The following is a 15,900-nucleotide window of genomic DNA, read 5'->3' as shown; positions in this document are numbered from 1 at the left end:
ATGCATATGGATGGATTATATGCAAGGGCTCTAGTTATGACAAAATTTCGCTGTTCCTTTGAACGCATCAGAACAAAGCGATTCAAGCAGTTTTTTTTTAGTTAAGGGAGGTCATGAGGCCCAGAAATAGGTCCCGATCGGGTAGAGATTTTGTCTCGAGCCGCCCCCGAGTGTAATGTATGTGTGTGGACTTGAAAATTGTAAACAATCCATACATACACAACTTGACATCTTTTCGGAGTTTCATGGATCTTGTTCCAGATACCCGGTAAGTAACGGTAATGCCTCCTATGAGGCCTTGTTAAGCAGGGCCGTCTTAAGAGCATCATGCGCTCCAGGGCCAAGTTGTTTTTCTGAGGCCCTACCTTGTAAATTCTAGAAAATTTCAACCGGACTTCATTTTTGTGAGGCCCGGGTGTGCCCATGCGTTAAAACGACACTGTTGGTAAGGTGAGGCCACAGCGGAACTGAAAAGACATCTTTTCCCTTTCAAGAAACTGATGAGGAACTCATGTTGAAAATTCAATTCGATTTTTTTTAAACGGCTTTGTAAACCGGATTTCACAATCTAATGACACCGACCCTCTTCCCAATTCTATTTTTTAAAATAAGGAAAAAGTTTGAGGTGCAAAATATATATTGCTTTATTATATTGGGATCGTTGTCCCTAAAATATGCTTCATGGTATTGTTTTGCAATACCATGCAAAACAATACCAATTAACATTGGAACTTCCATAGAAATATAGTAGTACCTCACATATCCAAAACAAAGAGGGCGGCAGTAAATCCATTTCGAATAATAAAAATATCGGATATGCATCTTTTCGTAAATTTGAAATGGTTTTTTAAGCTGATGAAATATAGAGTTATATGTATGTTACGGTAAAGGGGTCATTCAAGTATTACGTCAGCATCGAGGGGGGAAGGGGTTTCGGATTTGCTGACGAGGGGGGGGGGAGGGGGTTTGAAGGTTGCTTACGTCATCAACAACCCTTTTTGAAGATATGAAATATTCTAAGCTGCTAACGAAATTTTGCTGACAAGGGGGGGGGGGTTGAAAATGGCTAAAAATCTGCTTACGTAATACTTGAATGGCCCCAAAGGTGTTGAATCGGTAATGCATAATCAACAATCGTCTCGTTAAGTCTTATAAATTTCGCAACATTTATCACTTTTACCGGCGGTTATGCATAATCCTTTCAGACCCTGTATGCACAAACGTGCGGGTTGCTTTTTTGTACTTTAGAGATATTCTTGTTTCAACCTCAGGGATGTTCAGCCCAAACTTTAAGAATTGTGAGTTATCGTTGAAACTGAATCCAAAGTACCTGATGTTGAAAAAAGTTAAGAAAAAACAACCCCTTCTCCCCAGGGCCATATCGTGCTTTCTCGGGGCAGACTTTTTTTTTTGAGTCTCCTTGAAATGACTATGCTCAGAAAAAGCAGAAGTTACAGGGGCCCCATTTGGCTCGGAGGTTCAGGGCACCGCCCAAGTTGCCTCAGCGTGATTACGGGCCTGCCCCTCCTTCCGTTTCTTGGTAGTGGATCTGAAAGGGATAACTTTAATTGAAGTTCATAAGTTTTATAAGTATGAAAGAAATCATACGGAAATATTACTTTATCAATTTAGCCAGTACGTGCACTACACGTATTTTACCATAAAAATTCAATTAAAATACATATGAAGAAGATACATCTTTGTGATGAGTATCCTGCGTTAAATGCGTGATGTTTTGTTTAATTTTTTTAAATCTCTTAATTAAATCAAACAAGTTGAATAGCAGTAATCCCATTCTAGGAAGAGAAAGTTTTTTTTTTCCGACTTCTTCGTCCCTTTATATCCAACCAGGCAGGTGAGGAGGCGATGGGAACGATCACCCTGCCAAGAGCTGATAATATGGAAGAATGAATCCGACCCATATTTTGCGGGATGATGACTAGCAAAAACCGTGCCGGGGGCACCACTAGGTCCAAGCCCGGCCCTGCCAGTAGTCTAAAATGTTATCTGGGCTTGAGGTTGCTGATATAAAAGCGTTTTAAGAACCTGAGATATTTTGGAATTTTCAAAATAAAGCGGATCAAGTTAGACAAGATATCGTAGGATTGCCACTGTAAAGGTTAATGGTATGGGTGATGAACATTATGGTAGGAAGTGAGCATTTATAGAACTCCAGCCTACCCTTTCTGCCACATTAGGCTGGATAGTCCAGAGTAGGGCCGGAACTAGGGGGGAGACAACTGCCTCGGGTGGCATTCAATGTAATAACTCTTCATTGTACTGAATTGTTTTTTCAGATGCAATGAAAGTTTATTTTGATAGAAATTTTGAAACAATGTTTTTTATTCCCAAGTTTACACTAGATATCATAACATAATATATTTGTATAATTATTCACTGTCTTTCATTCCATAATAGTTAGTTTAACAACATAACTGCTGTGAATGAGTATGCCCCAATCATCCATCATAAATACAATAACACAGTCAATATATTTTTATTGTAAAGCTTTTCCAAATCCTCCTCCTCCTGGAGTCTGCAATATGAACACATCCTACAGAAATAAAAATTATAAATCCAAATATGCATATTTCTAAATGGAATAAAATATAAGAAATTATGTTTTTTATTAGAAGTTTCATTCATTCAATTTTAACATCAATTGATAATTTCTTACATGTGAATCTCAAATTGAAACTCGTCTCAATTGAATTCTGAATGACTACACCAGCGTTTCTCAAAGTGTGCGTTGCGGCTACTAGGGCATCACCAACTTTAACAGGGTGTAACAGTCAGTGGCGGATCATGATTTTGGGAGGCCCCAGGCGCAACCTGATCTGGAGGCCCCCCTATCAGGGGCGGATTAAAGGTAGGGACTGTCAACCCCCCCCCCCCCCCCCCGAGAGCAGAAAAATTAAATGGAAAAAAAAATGTTTTCTACGTTTTTGACTGAGTAACAAACCAAGAAAATAAATTTGCTTAAAAAAGGGGGGAAATTCAGAATTTTTTCCAAAAAAAATCAGAACCGTCCTGAAAAATTGAACACATTGTCACAACCACCGCCCCCACCCACAAATTTGCGTTTATCCACCACTGCACCCTTTTGGCCCTAATAAGAACGAGATGGTTCACTAAAATGAACAATATTATGAAAATCATAACTTTTTTTTTATTTTTGCATCACCAAAACCATAAACACAAAAATAAGATAAGGAAATATAATGATATTCTCTGGTACTAGATGAAAAATAATCACACTCCCATTAAAAAAAAAAGTCACAGTAAAATTCTGCATCATATTTTTAGTAATCTAAGATGTCCGCCCTGGTGCCTTCAGCCACACGGCAAAAATAGAGATCCGTCATAGTTTTAGTAATTTAATATTACTGATTAATAAAGATTTGATAATATCTCAAATATAATATATTTGATTTGATATAAAGATACTGATAATATTTAATAGAAAAACATTTCTTCAATAGAGGGAAGAAATTATATCAGAGTAAATATAAGAATTATATTTTTAATGGAAGAAATTAGTTCAGAATGAATTAAAATTATTGTCAATGAAAGAAATTATTTAAAAAATTTTTTTTAGAAATTATTATTTTTTATTTGTTTATTCTATTTTATTTTTACTATTATTATATTATTATTATTTTCTCTTTCAGCCACCTCGTTGGGCACTCTGCCTGTTGTGGCCTTTGCCTTTGTATTATTTGTATTCAGAGTGAATAAAAATCTTCTATATTATGCCCCCCCCCCGTTTTGTTTAATAACGAAAAATGCCACAGTATAACATTGTGGCCCGCGTACTTTATAAAATGTTTCAATATGGCCTGCTATGCCTCAAAGGTTGAAGACCCCTGCAGTAGACTCTCGCTAATCCGGTACGTATTAGACCACGGTGTGCCAGATTTTACCGAAATTGCTGGATTAACTTTGAAGAAACCCATTGAAATAATATATGAAATTTCGTGCAAAGACATAGTCAGGACTTGATCAGCAATTAAGAAATATTAGAACGTGTTAAGGGGTTAGGGCATCAGGAGAAAAGTGACACCACACCACCTAAATATCCTGGACTACTGGACGTGCTGGATTAGAGCACGACCGAATTCTCGAGAGACTACTGTAGTTGAATTGAAATGCTCAAGTAAAAATTTATCAGATAATTTATATATTTTTAGTTTTGCTTACCGTTATTTTTGAAGACTCTGCAATCTATATCCTAAAGGAAATCTTGAGGATCGGCATGGAAATTTTTTTCATTACAATAACACACATTACAATTACATTAACAATAAACACTTTTCGGTCTGACACAAAGATGTTGTCTACCCAAGCCTCCTTGACCAATCCAAAAATGTAGCTCTTTTTTTTAGAAAGAAGGAAAAGAAACCCCCTTGATTTTTTTCAGCCGGGGAGGGAGTGTTAAAAGAGAAACAGAAAAATCACGTGATTCAGAATGCATGTCATTCAGCATTCATTTCAAACCCCACTTTTTTTTTGTCATATGGTCGTATGGTTCCAGTCATAGATTGCAAATGTATATGTTGTTTGAACCAGCTTATAGTATTTCATTCAAACAAGTGGGAGACAAAATCACAATAAGAGCTCTACTACATTCATTTTAATTAGTACGAGTGTCTCTTCCTGTCGATGTCGCCGCTTGCCGATAGCCATCTTGTCATCCATTATACTGTATACAAAAGCTTACACCAAAGCTGTCGTATTATTGGCGCCTATAAAAGCATTTAATACTGTGGAATGAGACATCTGTTTATGCCTTCACTCCAATTTTCATTTCGGACAGACATTAGGACCTGCTGTTCTCACCCCTCCTCCTGCTTGTGCGCTTAGGGAAATACTGTTTGAAAATGACCCTCCCTGAATGATCGCTTTACAATGTCTCTTCTTTCTTTGTCGGGGAAGAACTGGCCCTTGAGAGCTGCGTCTTGTAAATTGTTCTTTTCTTTCAGTTCCCGTTTTTCTTCCATAACTCTTATACGTACAGTATACATTAAAAAAAAAAAAATTGCGGTTAAAAAAAAAAAAGGTAGAGCAGATACTGTACTTAGTTCAAGAGATTTGTTGATGCGCATGTAAATTCATATGTAGGATGAAGCACACAACTATTTGGAGGCCCCCCGCTCTGCCGAGGCCCCAGGCGCGCGCCTCATGCGCCTGTGCGGTAATCCGCCACTGGTAACAGTACGGGTGAAAGACGTGGAACCACCCCATTTAAATAAGCGCTATTTATTTAATGTTTATATTTCTAATATTTTCACCTGGAATACCGTCACGCCGTCTGAGGTCGAACGGAAGTCATTAGACGTGGTGCCACACCGTTGTCGGTATACGCCCGCCTCATCATTGTTTACGGCAAAACGACATGAATGAATGAACCGTACTTGGTCAGTTTGGGGTTCCATTTGTGCTGCAGTAGCGCACCATACCCCCTTTGTCAGTCTACGCCATCTGCAAGCGATTTTCGTATGAAGCCACGTTAACATTTATGCAGATTAATTATATATTAGTACTTCCCTTTATGGAAGTTAGTGCCCAATTAGTGGGCTTCGCAACATGTTTAGACATTTCACACATCGACCATGAGAGAAGGGTTTTGATGCAGTTCTGATTTGCAGTTGACTAGGCCATTGTCTTGAAATAACATCGTTTTGTTCCGGTGGGAACGAGCTCAGGATCGTGAATTGAAACCTTTTCAAAAAGGGGTCTTTCAAGGGCCAGTTTATATTTAGTTATATGTTTCAATTAGCATTGTTAAAATGGGTCTGGTGACAGCTGATAAAGCTGCTCCCCCTAGCGGGGAGAGCCTCCTAGAAGGAGGTATATCTAGGAGGCTTTGGTTGTACGCCTGGCTGTTTTTTCTTTCCTATTGTTTGCTATAGCAACTCCCTCTTGCGAGAGAATTTCGGCACTGAGCGAGATCCTCTTTTGCGTCTTTCCGCAGTATCCCTTATCTCTGTATAAAAAGGGGATGACGCAACTTATTTCCCTTTTCTTGTAGAATTGCGTTAGTTTCGTTTTTCTATATCCCTTACTCTGATTTCATTTTTCCCCCTCTAGGGTTATTTTGTTGATTAAAGTCCCAGCAGGTTGGATCTCTCTAGGCTGAGAATATTTTAGGGCGTCTCCTAGAGAGAATCTGATTGCTATCATAATTCGATATTTGACGTAAGTGTTCGAATTCAGAATTTTGAATGGCATCGAAGAATTTCTTTGCCAATCTTTGAATGAAGTCAAATACAGTTTCTGTTTGTGTATCTTGTCTCAAGTTACGGTTTCTAATAAACCATGGGGCCCTGAGGACCTTTCTAATATATTTATTTTGCTCCCTTTCTATTTTGATTATTATAGAATCTCTGTTATAAAACCATACAATGGCACCGTATGTCATTGCAGGTCTTATAACGAGTTTGTATAATATAATTTTGTTTTTCCACTGATAGAGCAATTTTATTTGACAGATTCTTCTCATCATGTCGGCTGCTATCGTTGCCCTTTTCATTGCTTCTTTGCAGTGTGGGATAAGTGTTAGCGCTTCGAGGATAATTCCGAGATATTTAGTTGTCTCTGATGGACGATTTGTGCTCCATTGATCTCTAATGTTGCATTTTGTGGCAGGTTTTATGGTCTTTTTCCTGTACTCCACATGAAGACAGTTTTTCTGGCATTGAGCTGAACTCTGCTTTTAACGCCCCAGTTTTCAATTTCTCTGGCGTTTTCTTGAAGGGCATCCAATGCCCGCAATGGGTTATAATGGCACTCTGCAATAGCGATGTCATCCGTGTAAAGGGCCGTAAAGCCTCTATCTGTTTCGATCACCGAGAAGTCATTCATATAATAATTACGTAGTGCCGGGCCCAGAACGCTTCCTTGGGCAATGGAGGCCCGAATGGGGCAAGCGGACGACAGGGTCTGATTAATTTGGACCTTGAAGGTTCTACCCTCAAGATAATTTTTTGTGAAAGTTATCAAGCTGTGTGGCATATTCATGCGAATTAGCTTGTACAATAGCCCGTTATGCCAAACTTTATCGCAACCTTTTGAGAGATCATACATGGCTATTGCGACCGTTTTTTGCTTAAATCTAGCCTATTGCAGGTATTCAATGACCCTCAAGAGTTGGGTCGTTGTTGAGTCACCTCCTCTGAACCCATGTTGTTCGGGTATAATATTGTGGTCTTCATTGCATTTATGGAGTCGCCGTATAACAACTCTCTCGAACAACTTGTACATTGAGCTCAAAAGAGATATTGGGCGTAAATTTGAGGCGAACTTGAGGTCCTGCCCAACTTTGGGAATAAGTCTTATCGCTGCAAATTTCCAGATTTTTGGAAAATGTTAGTTTCTGAGCAATTAGTTGAAAATCCGTGCCAGTGTGTTGATTATGTTCAACGGGAATTCCTTTATGGCTCCAATTAGAGATAGAGTCGAATCCCAGCGCCTTATTCTTTTTGAGATTTTGTATTATTTCTTTGATTTCTACTTCATCAGTCGGGTAGAGGGCAGTGAAGTATTCAAAAGAGGGGGGAGGAAAAATATTTTTCTACTCTTCTGTCGATCTTGTTGACATACGTAGTGGACGTGTTTGTATTGGGGATGAATTGTTGTTCGAGAGAGTCCGCAAATATCTCGGCCCTATCCTCGTCAGTTACCACTAAACCATTTGGTCCGTGTATAGCTCCCATATTCTGCAAAACGACATTGCGTCGCCGCTGCTCCGCCATCTGACGGTTCAGGAATGATATAGATTATACGCAAACAACAAATTCCCTGGACAGATCGTAACGATCTCTTGGGAATACGTGCTGATCACGTTATTAAAAAAAAAAATGGCGAGTGTGATTAGCACCGATTGGCCACCCCAATAGCAGCCAACCGTATATAAGGCAACAGGGAGATCACTTCTGCGCATTTCAACTTCACTTGGTCTAGCAATTTCATCTCCATTACTTGCTTCATCGGTCATATTCTGACTCCACCTGAGAAGTCTGGTCCTCCGTCATCGATGTTCCTGAATTCGACTCTGCTGGTCGTTTGATCATCCTTCAAGGTCCACAGAAGTAAAGGAAGTCAGTGTCATAGTTTCCAAGTGATCTGCAAACGATTTGAAAGACTGATTCTCCATGGATTGGAGTTGCGGGTTGTCATATCAAGGGAGCAAGATTTGTGAAGAAATTAAAATTTTGTCGAAATTTTTAAGATGAAATAAGTTTAAATTCTGAAATAAAAGTAAATTGAAATGAATTCTGAATCTCGACCTGCAAACTATTTATGAAAATGTTGTGTTGATAGAGCATTATTATTTTTGTACTGCATAGGTATACAGATGTGAAAAATAATTTGATAAATAAAAATAAAAGTTTTTAATGCAGTGCAATACTTTACTAATTGTAAATAGTACATGTACTCAGGGCCGGAACTAGAGGGGGTAGAGAGGGCAGTTGCTCCGGGCAGAAAAATTTACAGGGCGGCAAGTTTTAGGGGGAAACAAAGAACACCATCATATAGAATTATCAAATTTTAAATTGGTCGGGGTAGCAAAATCAGGTTTGCCCTGGGCGGCAAAAATCCTAGTTACGGCCCTGCATGTACTTGACTACATATAGATTTATCACCGATAGATGGCTGTATATTTTTGGAAATCTGCACCCCCAAAAAAAAAAAAATATCCGACCACGAACCGTAACTGAAAACGTTACTTTTGACTCTAAAAAAGGCACTATTAGATCATAACATTTCACCTATGATAATCAGATGGATTGGCCATATGCTCAGGAACCGCACAGTTACTGCTCGTGTTCTTGATGCCCAAGCTGAAAGAATTATCACGAAAGGCTGCCTGCAAGGGGGAATTATTTCTCTATTTTTGTGGAACAGTCTTCAGCTCCTTGATCTCTGACTTAATCAAAGCACCAGGATATACTAAAGCTTATGCAGACTATCTAGTCGTGCTCATCCAAGAACATAATTTATCCACATTGAGGAACCTTGCTCAAAAAAATTTACTCTGTCAACCATTGGCGTACGCAAAGAGGTGGGGGGACCCCCAAGCCGAGATTATGTTATTTTGCAGAGAAAAACGTAAACTCCCCTCCTGAGAAGAAAAAAAATTGAAACCCCCCCCCCCCTCCTGAGAAGAAAAAAAAATTGAAACACCCCCCCCCCCCCTTGAGAAAATTCTGCGTACGCTTATGCTGTCAGCAGATGGGGTCATAAACACTAACCTCTACGGAAAAAACTAAAATATTGATATTTACATGAAACAAGAAAATGGGAACTTGGAAACCTAACCATCAAGGGACAAGAACTCACCATGTGACAAGGTAAATACTTTGGATGTCATTTGGATTCTAAGCTCTCTTGGAACTTTCATATTCAAGAAAGAGCTAAACGGGCCACTAATATACGTATACTATGCACAAGAATTATTGGTACAACCTGGGGTTTAAACCCTGTGTCGGGTTCGTTTTCAATGACTAATTTCCACAATCATAAGTACTCTCTGCCATTTTTATACATAACACTTAGTTTAATCATAATTTTTCACAATAAACATTAAACTCTTAATACGTCCTCCTCGCTTACAGCGAGCCTTTAGAAATTACCTCCCGAGTCCACAAAAGCCACTCTCTAACTACTGAAAACACAACAAGCTTCTTTCCTCTTCCCGTCGAGGGCCTTTCTCCCAAACCCTTTTAAATCCCATCTAATTTTTTCTAATCCTATCACGCTCCTTCCCGTTGGGGGAAAAACCTTACACCATGAAAACATCCAGTGGATTTACATCACTATTTCACGCCCAATGCTAAGTTATGGATGTGCAGTATGGCATCAGGCGTTAGTAAAAACCTCCTAAGAAACTGATCTACAAAAAGTGCAAAGATTAGCCTGCATTCTAATCACTGGAGTTCTACCCAGCTCCCTTCTATTGCTTTTTAAACTGTTCTCAAGCTGCCACCTCGATGGTATCTACAAGGAGCTGCTTTAAGACCATATACCAAGCTTTTTTTTGTATGTTAACTGGTGGGATTTTGTCCCACTAGTAAGGTGACCATACGTCCCGTATTCCCGGGACAGTCCCGGTTTTTCATGTATTTTCAACGAAGCTAACTTGACTTTTTATACAAATACAAATACAAATACAAATACAACGCCACAACAGGCAAAATGCCCAACGAGGTGGCTGATAAAAAGATGCCCATAAAAATATGGTTGTCATATGTTTCAAAAATACAGCAACCCAATTAAAAATGCAATTAACACAAATTACAAACAATATATACAAATACAAATACAACGCCACAACAGGCAAATTGCCCAAGGAGGTGGCTAACTTAAGAACATCATGGATCCCCGAGCCATTTTTTGGAGGCCCTACCTACTACTGCTACACCACACATGCACCCCCCCCGCGGAACCCCCCAACGAACTCCTAACGAATCGGTACATGCGGGAATGTGCGTGTACGTGTAGTGCAACCTGACGTAAAGTTTTGTTTCTGTGTAATGCTTGTTATGTGTAGTGCTGTCATCTGCCCCCAGTTTTTCTAACTATGAGTGAAGTGTTATGGTTGGATGATTTACCGTTGTAGGACTGTTGCTCTCTGTGGCGAGACTTTTTAACGGGGAGATCGGCTCGCATTTGCGCCTTGAAGTTGGGAACCACAGAAAACCAACTTCAGCCGACCACCACTGTGGGGTTCGAACCCGGATCCTCGCATCACGAGTCCGGCACTATAACCACTCGACCACCACAGCGGCATGATAAGATATTATACAATGCCCATAAAGAATACTTATGGTTGTCTTATTCTAAGAATGGATAGCTTCTCGATTACCCCAACATGTTTATCGTATTTCTTTTTAAACGTGTCAATTGTGTTACAATTTACTACCTCCGGGGGTAAGCTATTCCATTTATTAACAACCCTATTGGAGAAAAATTCCCTGCGACACCATAACCTTGCATTGTCCCTCACCAATCGATACTGGTGTCCCCTTGTAAAAGCAGTCGATTGGCGGTGTACTAAAAGTTCATGGTCCATCCTATCCATCCCATTGAAAATTTTGAACACTTCGATCATATCTCCTCGACACCTGCGTTCATCCAATGTAAACATATTCAAAAAATGAAGTCTTTCTTCATAACTCAAGCCCTGTGTGCCAATAAGGACACGCGTAGCTCTTCTCTGCACCCCTTCAACCAAGTCTATGTCCCTCTGTAGGTATGGTCTCCAAAACCTTACAGCATACTCCAGTCCAGGACGAACTAAGCCTCGAAAAAGCGGAAGAATGACTTTAGGAGAACGCGAAGAGACCTTTTTGAAAATGAGACCAAGCATTCTATTCGCTTTTTTGACAACCGCTGAACAATGTTCAGAAAACTTAAGTCGCTCGTCAATGAGAATTCCCAAATCGGTGACTCTAGTTGCATCCGGGATAGTGACACCATTCAACTCGTAAGAGAACCGTGGGTTGTTCGAACCAAAATGAGCGACCATGCACTTATCTACGCTAAACGTCATGCTCCATTCATTTGCCCATGCTGCAATCTTGTTTAAGTTGGTCTGGAGCAACTCCCTATCGCTTTCATTTCCGATTACTCCCATTAGCTTCACATCATCTGCGAATTTGCTAGTAATTCCATCGATACCCTGATCGAGTTTGTCGATAAAAAGTGAAAAAAGTATGGGGCCAAGGACACTTCCCTGAGGAACTCCACTTGTGACTCTGTCCAACCAGAGAATTCCCCGTTCACCATAACTCGTTGCGACCTATCTCTTAACCACGATTCTATCCAATTCAGCAAGTTGCCCCCTATTCCAATCTCGTGTAAACGCTTCAAGAGTTTGCCATGTTGGACCCGATCGAATGCCTTCTGGAAATCAAGGTAAACAACGTCGACATTTTTGCTCTTACCCAAAGCCTTAGTCACGTAATCATAGAAGCAAAGGAGGTTAGTTACACATGACTTCCCCTTCCTGAACCCATGCTGATTATCCGACAATACATTATTCTCGTCTATCCACTTCACAAACTGCCTTTTGATGATAATTTCCAAAATTTTCGAGAGGGAGCTCGTCAAACTCACTGGACGATAATTAGACACCATTTCTCTACTACCCTTCTTAAATATCGGAACAACGTTAGCCAGTTTCCAATCTCTCGGGACGATACCCTCAGCAACACTACTCCTGTATATCTGTGCGACTGGCCCCAACAATTCATTAGCACCTTCCCTGAGAACCCTGGGATAGATATCATCTGGTCCTGGTGCTTTGCTTGCACATACATTTCTTAGAAGATTTAGGACATCCACGTCTTCCACTTGAATATCGTTGAGCGTTTTATTACCCCATGCAACACCCGTATATCGAATATCATTATCTCCATTAAAAACCGACGCGAAAAAGTCATTGAAAGCACTACACATGCCTACATTGCTCTCTACTTTTGAGCCTCCTATCGAGAGGGGGCCAACTGTCCCCTTACATCCATTATTGACGTATCGAAAAAATGATTTTGGGTCAGAGCCAATGTTATCTGCCAACCTAGATTCAACTTGCTTTTTACTATCCCTTATCGCTTTCTTCAACAGTCTTCTTTTATCAGTAAACAATGATAGGTCACCTCGTCCACTTTTATACTCTCTGAATGCTCTTTTCTTTTCAAGATAAAGGTTCCGCACGCTATCCGTGAACCATAGAGGGTGTGATGTACAAACACGCTTTTTTCGAACAAAGGGTATGACGTCGTGCAAAACAGAGGACAGCTTCGTACTAAATTCTTCCCATTGACTTACCACCCCTACTGATTCCAACCGGTCTTTGAAAACTTCCGCTAACCTTCTTCGCAAAACATCAAAGTTAGTTCTCCGAAAACAAGGAACCAGTCTTTTGTTATCAACCTTACCCGAGGAAAAGTTACAGAGAAATCTGACGATACGATGATCACTGGAAGAAAACTCTTCCCCCACCGAAACATGTTCAACTAGATCCTCAGAACTAGTAAGAACTAAATCCAAAATAGCAGTACCCCTAGTGGCTTCTGATACATGCTGATACAAAAAATTTTCGAGCACCAACTTAAGAAAGTCTCTTTCATACTGATTTCCAGATGAAAGGTTCTCCCAATCAATACCCGGGTAATTGAAATCCCCTAGTATGAGAACCCTCTTTCGCTTACACATGTAGGAAATTTCATCATGCATTTTGGCGATGTAGTTTTGATCCCTATTCGGTGGATTGTAACAAACCCCAACAATAAGCTTATGACGTCTTTTGTTCTCAAGTTCAACCCATATGGTTTCAATATCACTTCTCTGCACGTTACACTCTCTAGCCTTCAAACATGATTTCACGTATATCAACACTCCACCCCCTTTCCTATCAGATCTATTTCTCAAAAAAGTATCGTATCCGGAGATGTGTAAGAAAGATTCATCCCCATCGTTTGCCCAAGATTCTGTAATGACTATAAGATCCAAGTCCTCCACAACTATCATAGTTTCTAAAAAATCTTTCTTGTTACCCAAGCTCCTGGCATTTATTAACACACATTTTAATTTGCCCGGTGGTTTGTTGTCAATCGAGAAGCCATCCAAGTCAGAGGTGGGTAATTCCCCGTCAGTACTGTTGTGATTATCATTAACTAACCCGCATTCCCGACTACGTGGTCTGGGAGTAAAAAACCTGACCTAAGACTATCGTAAACCTCCCAGACCCCTCTCTTATTTAGATGGATCCCATCCGAACGAAGCCACCTATCGGTAAATGCGGGAAGCTCCAAGAACGTGACCCCAAGTGAGGAGCAAATGTCCTTCAGGCCTATATTGAATTGGTGGATCCTACTCCTATATCCCCTACTACCCCTTGGCAGCACTGGAATCACTGCCACATCTGAACCCCCCTCCCTAGCGGATAATAGTAAATCCCGGTATTCTGACAGAGACTCACTAATATTCGCTCCTACCTGATTTGTTCCCACCCACAGAATCACCCGCAAGGGCAACTTTCGGCGATGAAAAACGTCTCGAACGTTGCCAATCTTCCCCCCAGGAAGACAACAGCGCTCGAAACCCCGAAAATCCCTACACACTCGGTTCCCAAGTTCCCTAACCATAGAATCGCCGATGATTAAACCCCTATCACTATCCCCCTCTACCTCATCCACGACCACCCATTCGCCCTCTAAAATGTCGTTGTTCGTGGAGATTGCTTCTTCATCAACAGGTGGCTCGACGACCAGAGGGTCCGTTATAACCGGACCCTCTAGCACCCTAACTTTTTCCCGTAAAGCTTCGACCTCGTGTTCCAGCCTTTTTCTATCCAAGCACCCTTTACAAATGAAACTATCAGCCACTATACCCCTAGACCAGGGAAACCTCCCGTCGCAAGCTCTACACAACACTAGTCGAGGTCGAGGCATACTAACACTATTGCTAAAGCTAGATAATAATAATAATACTTAACAATACGAAAATGAGAAACGTTAACTGGAAATTAAAATAATGTAAAATACATTACTATGCAAAATATACGTAAGAGATTATACGAAAAAATTACGTAAAGTAGAATGCTCAGCACTAAATCACGAAGAATAAAATAAATATGTATATAAAGAATACAACACCCTCTAAAAAAAGTATTAAGCTACGAAGTACAATTTATACTTATTAGAATTAGCTAACTATCTCAAAACACTAACACTACAACAATAGGCCCAAATGGAAGGAAAACAACGTTATTGAGAGTACCCGGGAAAAAGTATACACTGTTTGCTAACACTAATGTCCAAAACCTACGAACTTATATCAAAGAAGCGAGCGAACCTGGCGAAAAAACAACGAAAATGAAATGCGAACGAGAAAAATAAATATAAGTCGATCGAAAATACAAAACGAAAATTTAAAAAAAAATGAGAGCAATATAAAAAAAAAAAAAAAAAACCACTTATCTCACAATCCAACGTGCGCTAAAAAAAAAGAAAATCACCGCAGAATATGACCCAACAATAAACAACACGCTAAGTAAAACTCACGAGAACGAAGAAAAACACAAAGAAAGACACAAAATGGCGCACTGGCGTGTCGGTGAGCGGAGCGCGATAATAGCACGTCCGTTCCCAACGACGGCGAAGACGATTATTGAATTTTTATATACGTATATTCTTCAAATCAACGATTAAAATTAACTTTGCAACTCAGAAATTACATTACGATATATAAATACGACTACAAACAAGAATATTCATCTTAGACATTTGTCGTTTTTTTTAATTCACTGCAATTTGAAGTGTTGCTTCATTTCCCATGATTGGCAAATTTTCTCTCAATTGGTGACTTTGCTTACTTATGGGATCATGTTTGGCGATAATTGGCAATGTCCCGTATTTCGAAGTTCAATTTCCCGTATTTTTCTCTAGCAAATATGGTCAGCCCACCCACTAGCCTTTCTATTTGCTCCAGCAGTGGAGATAAAAAATGACAACTGGTGGGGCAAATAACTTTCCTTGATTTGTTGGAGCAGCTTCAACTTCAAACACTACTAATATGGTGGGAGTCAAAGACAAAACTCAAACAAAAAGTTTTCGCCATTTGATAGAGGCCGATTTTTTATGGTCGATTTTCTTTTTTTCATTGAGGAAACTGAAAGATATAGATCAGGGGTGACCAACTTTCTGTTCAGGCCAACATAATGGTCAGCTACAGCGTCGCATCAGTGGTGCAACTTCGATGTATAAGCAACTCCATTATTAATTGAATTAGTTATTAAATTAATTTCGTCACTAGAAATAAGAAGTTTTTAAGCAGTTTGTTAATCAAGCAATCTGCTGTTGGAACCCGATAGTTCAAATAATGATCAAATTTAAT

General features: G+C 39.9%; 1 protein-coding gene across 2 annotated transcripts in view; it reads right to left on the bottom strand.

The window, feature by feature from the left end:
- Nucleotides 1-2,325: 2,325 nt before the first annotated feature.
- Nucleotides 2,326-15,900, bottom strand: part of LOC149072151 (5-oxoprolinase) — a 176,923-nt gene continuing 163,348 nt past the window's right edge. For both annotated transcript variants that reach the window (XM_089246637.1, XM_089246636.1), the window contains one exon: nt 2,326-2,554. In XM_089246637.1, the coding sequence (XP_089102763.1) occupies nt 2,498-2,554 (57 nt within the window). In that variant the 3' untranslated portion in view covers nt 2,326-2,497. The remainder of the gene's footprint in view (nt 2,555-15,900) is intronic.

Source organism: Pholcus phalangioides, unplaced genomic scaffold, assembly GCF_987345545.1.
Source record: "Pholcus phalangioides strain wild (caught in Gottingen) unplaced genomic scaffold, Ppha-v1.0 ptg000017l_1, whole genome shotgun sequence".
NCBI lineage: Eukaryota > Metazoa > Arthropoda > Arachnida > Araneae > Pholcidae > Pholcus > Pholcus phalangioides.
This window is presented reverse-complemented; position numbering and strand designations above follow the sequence as displayed.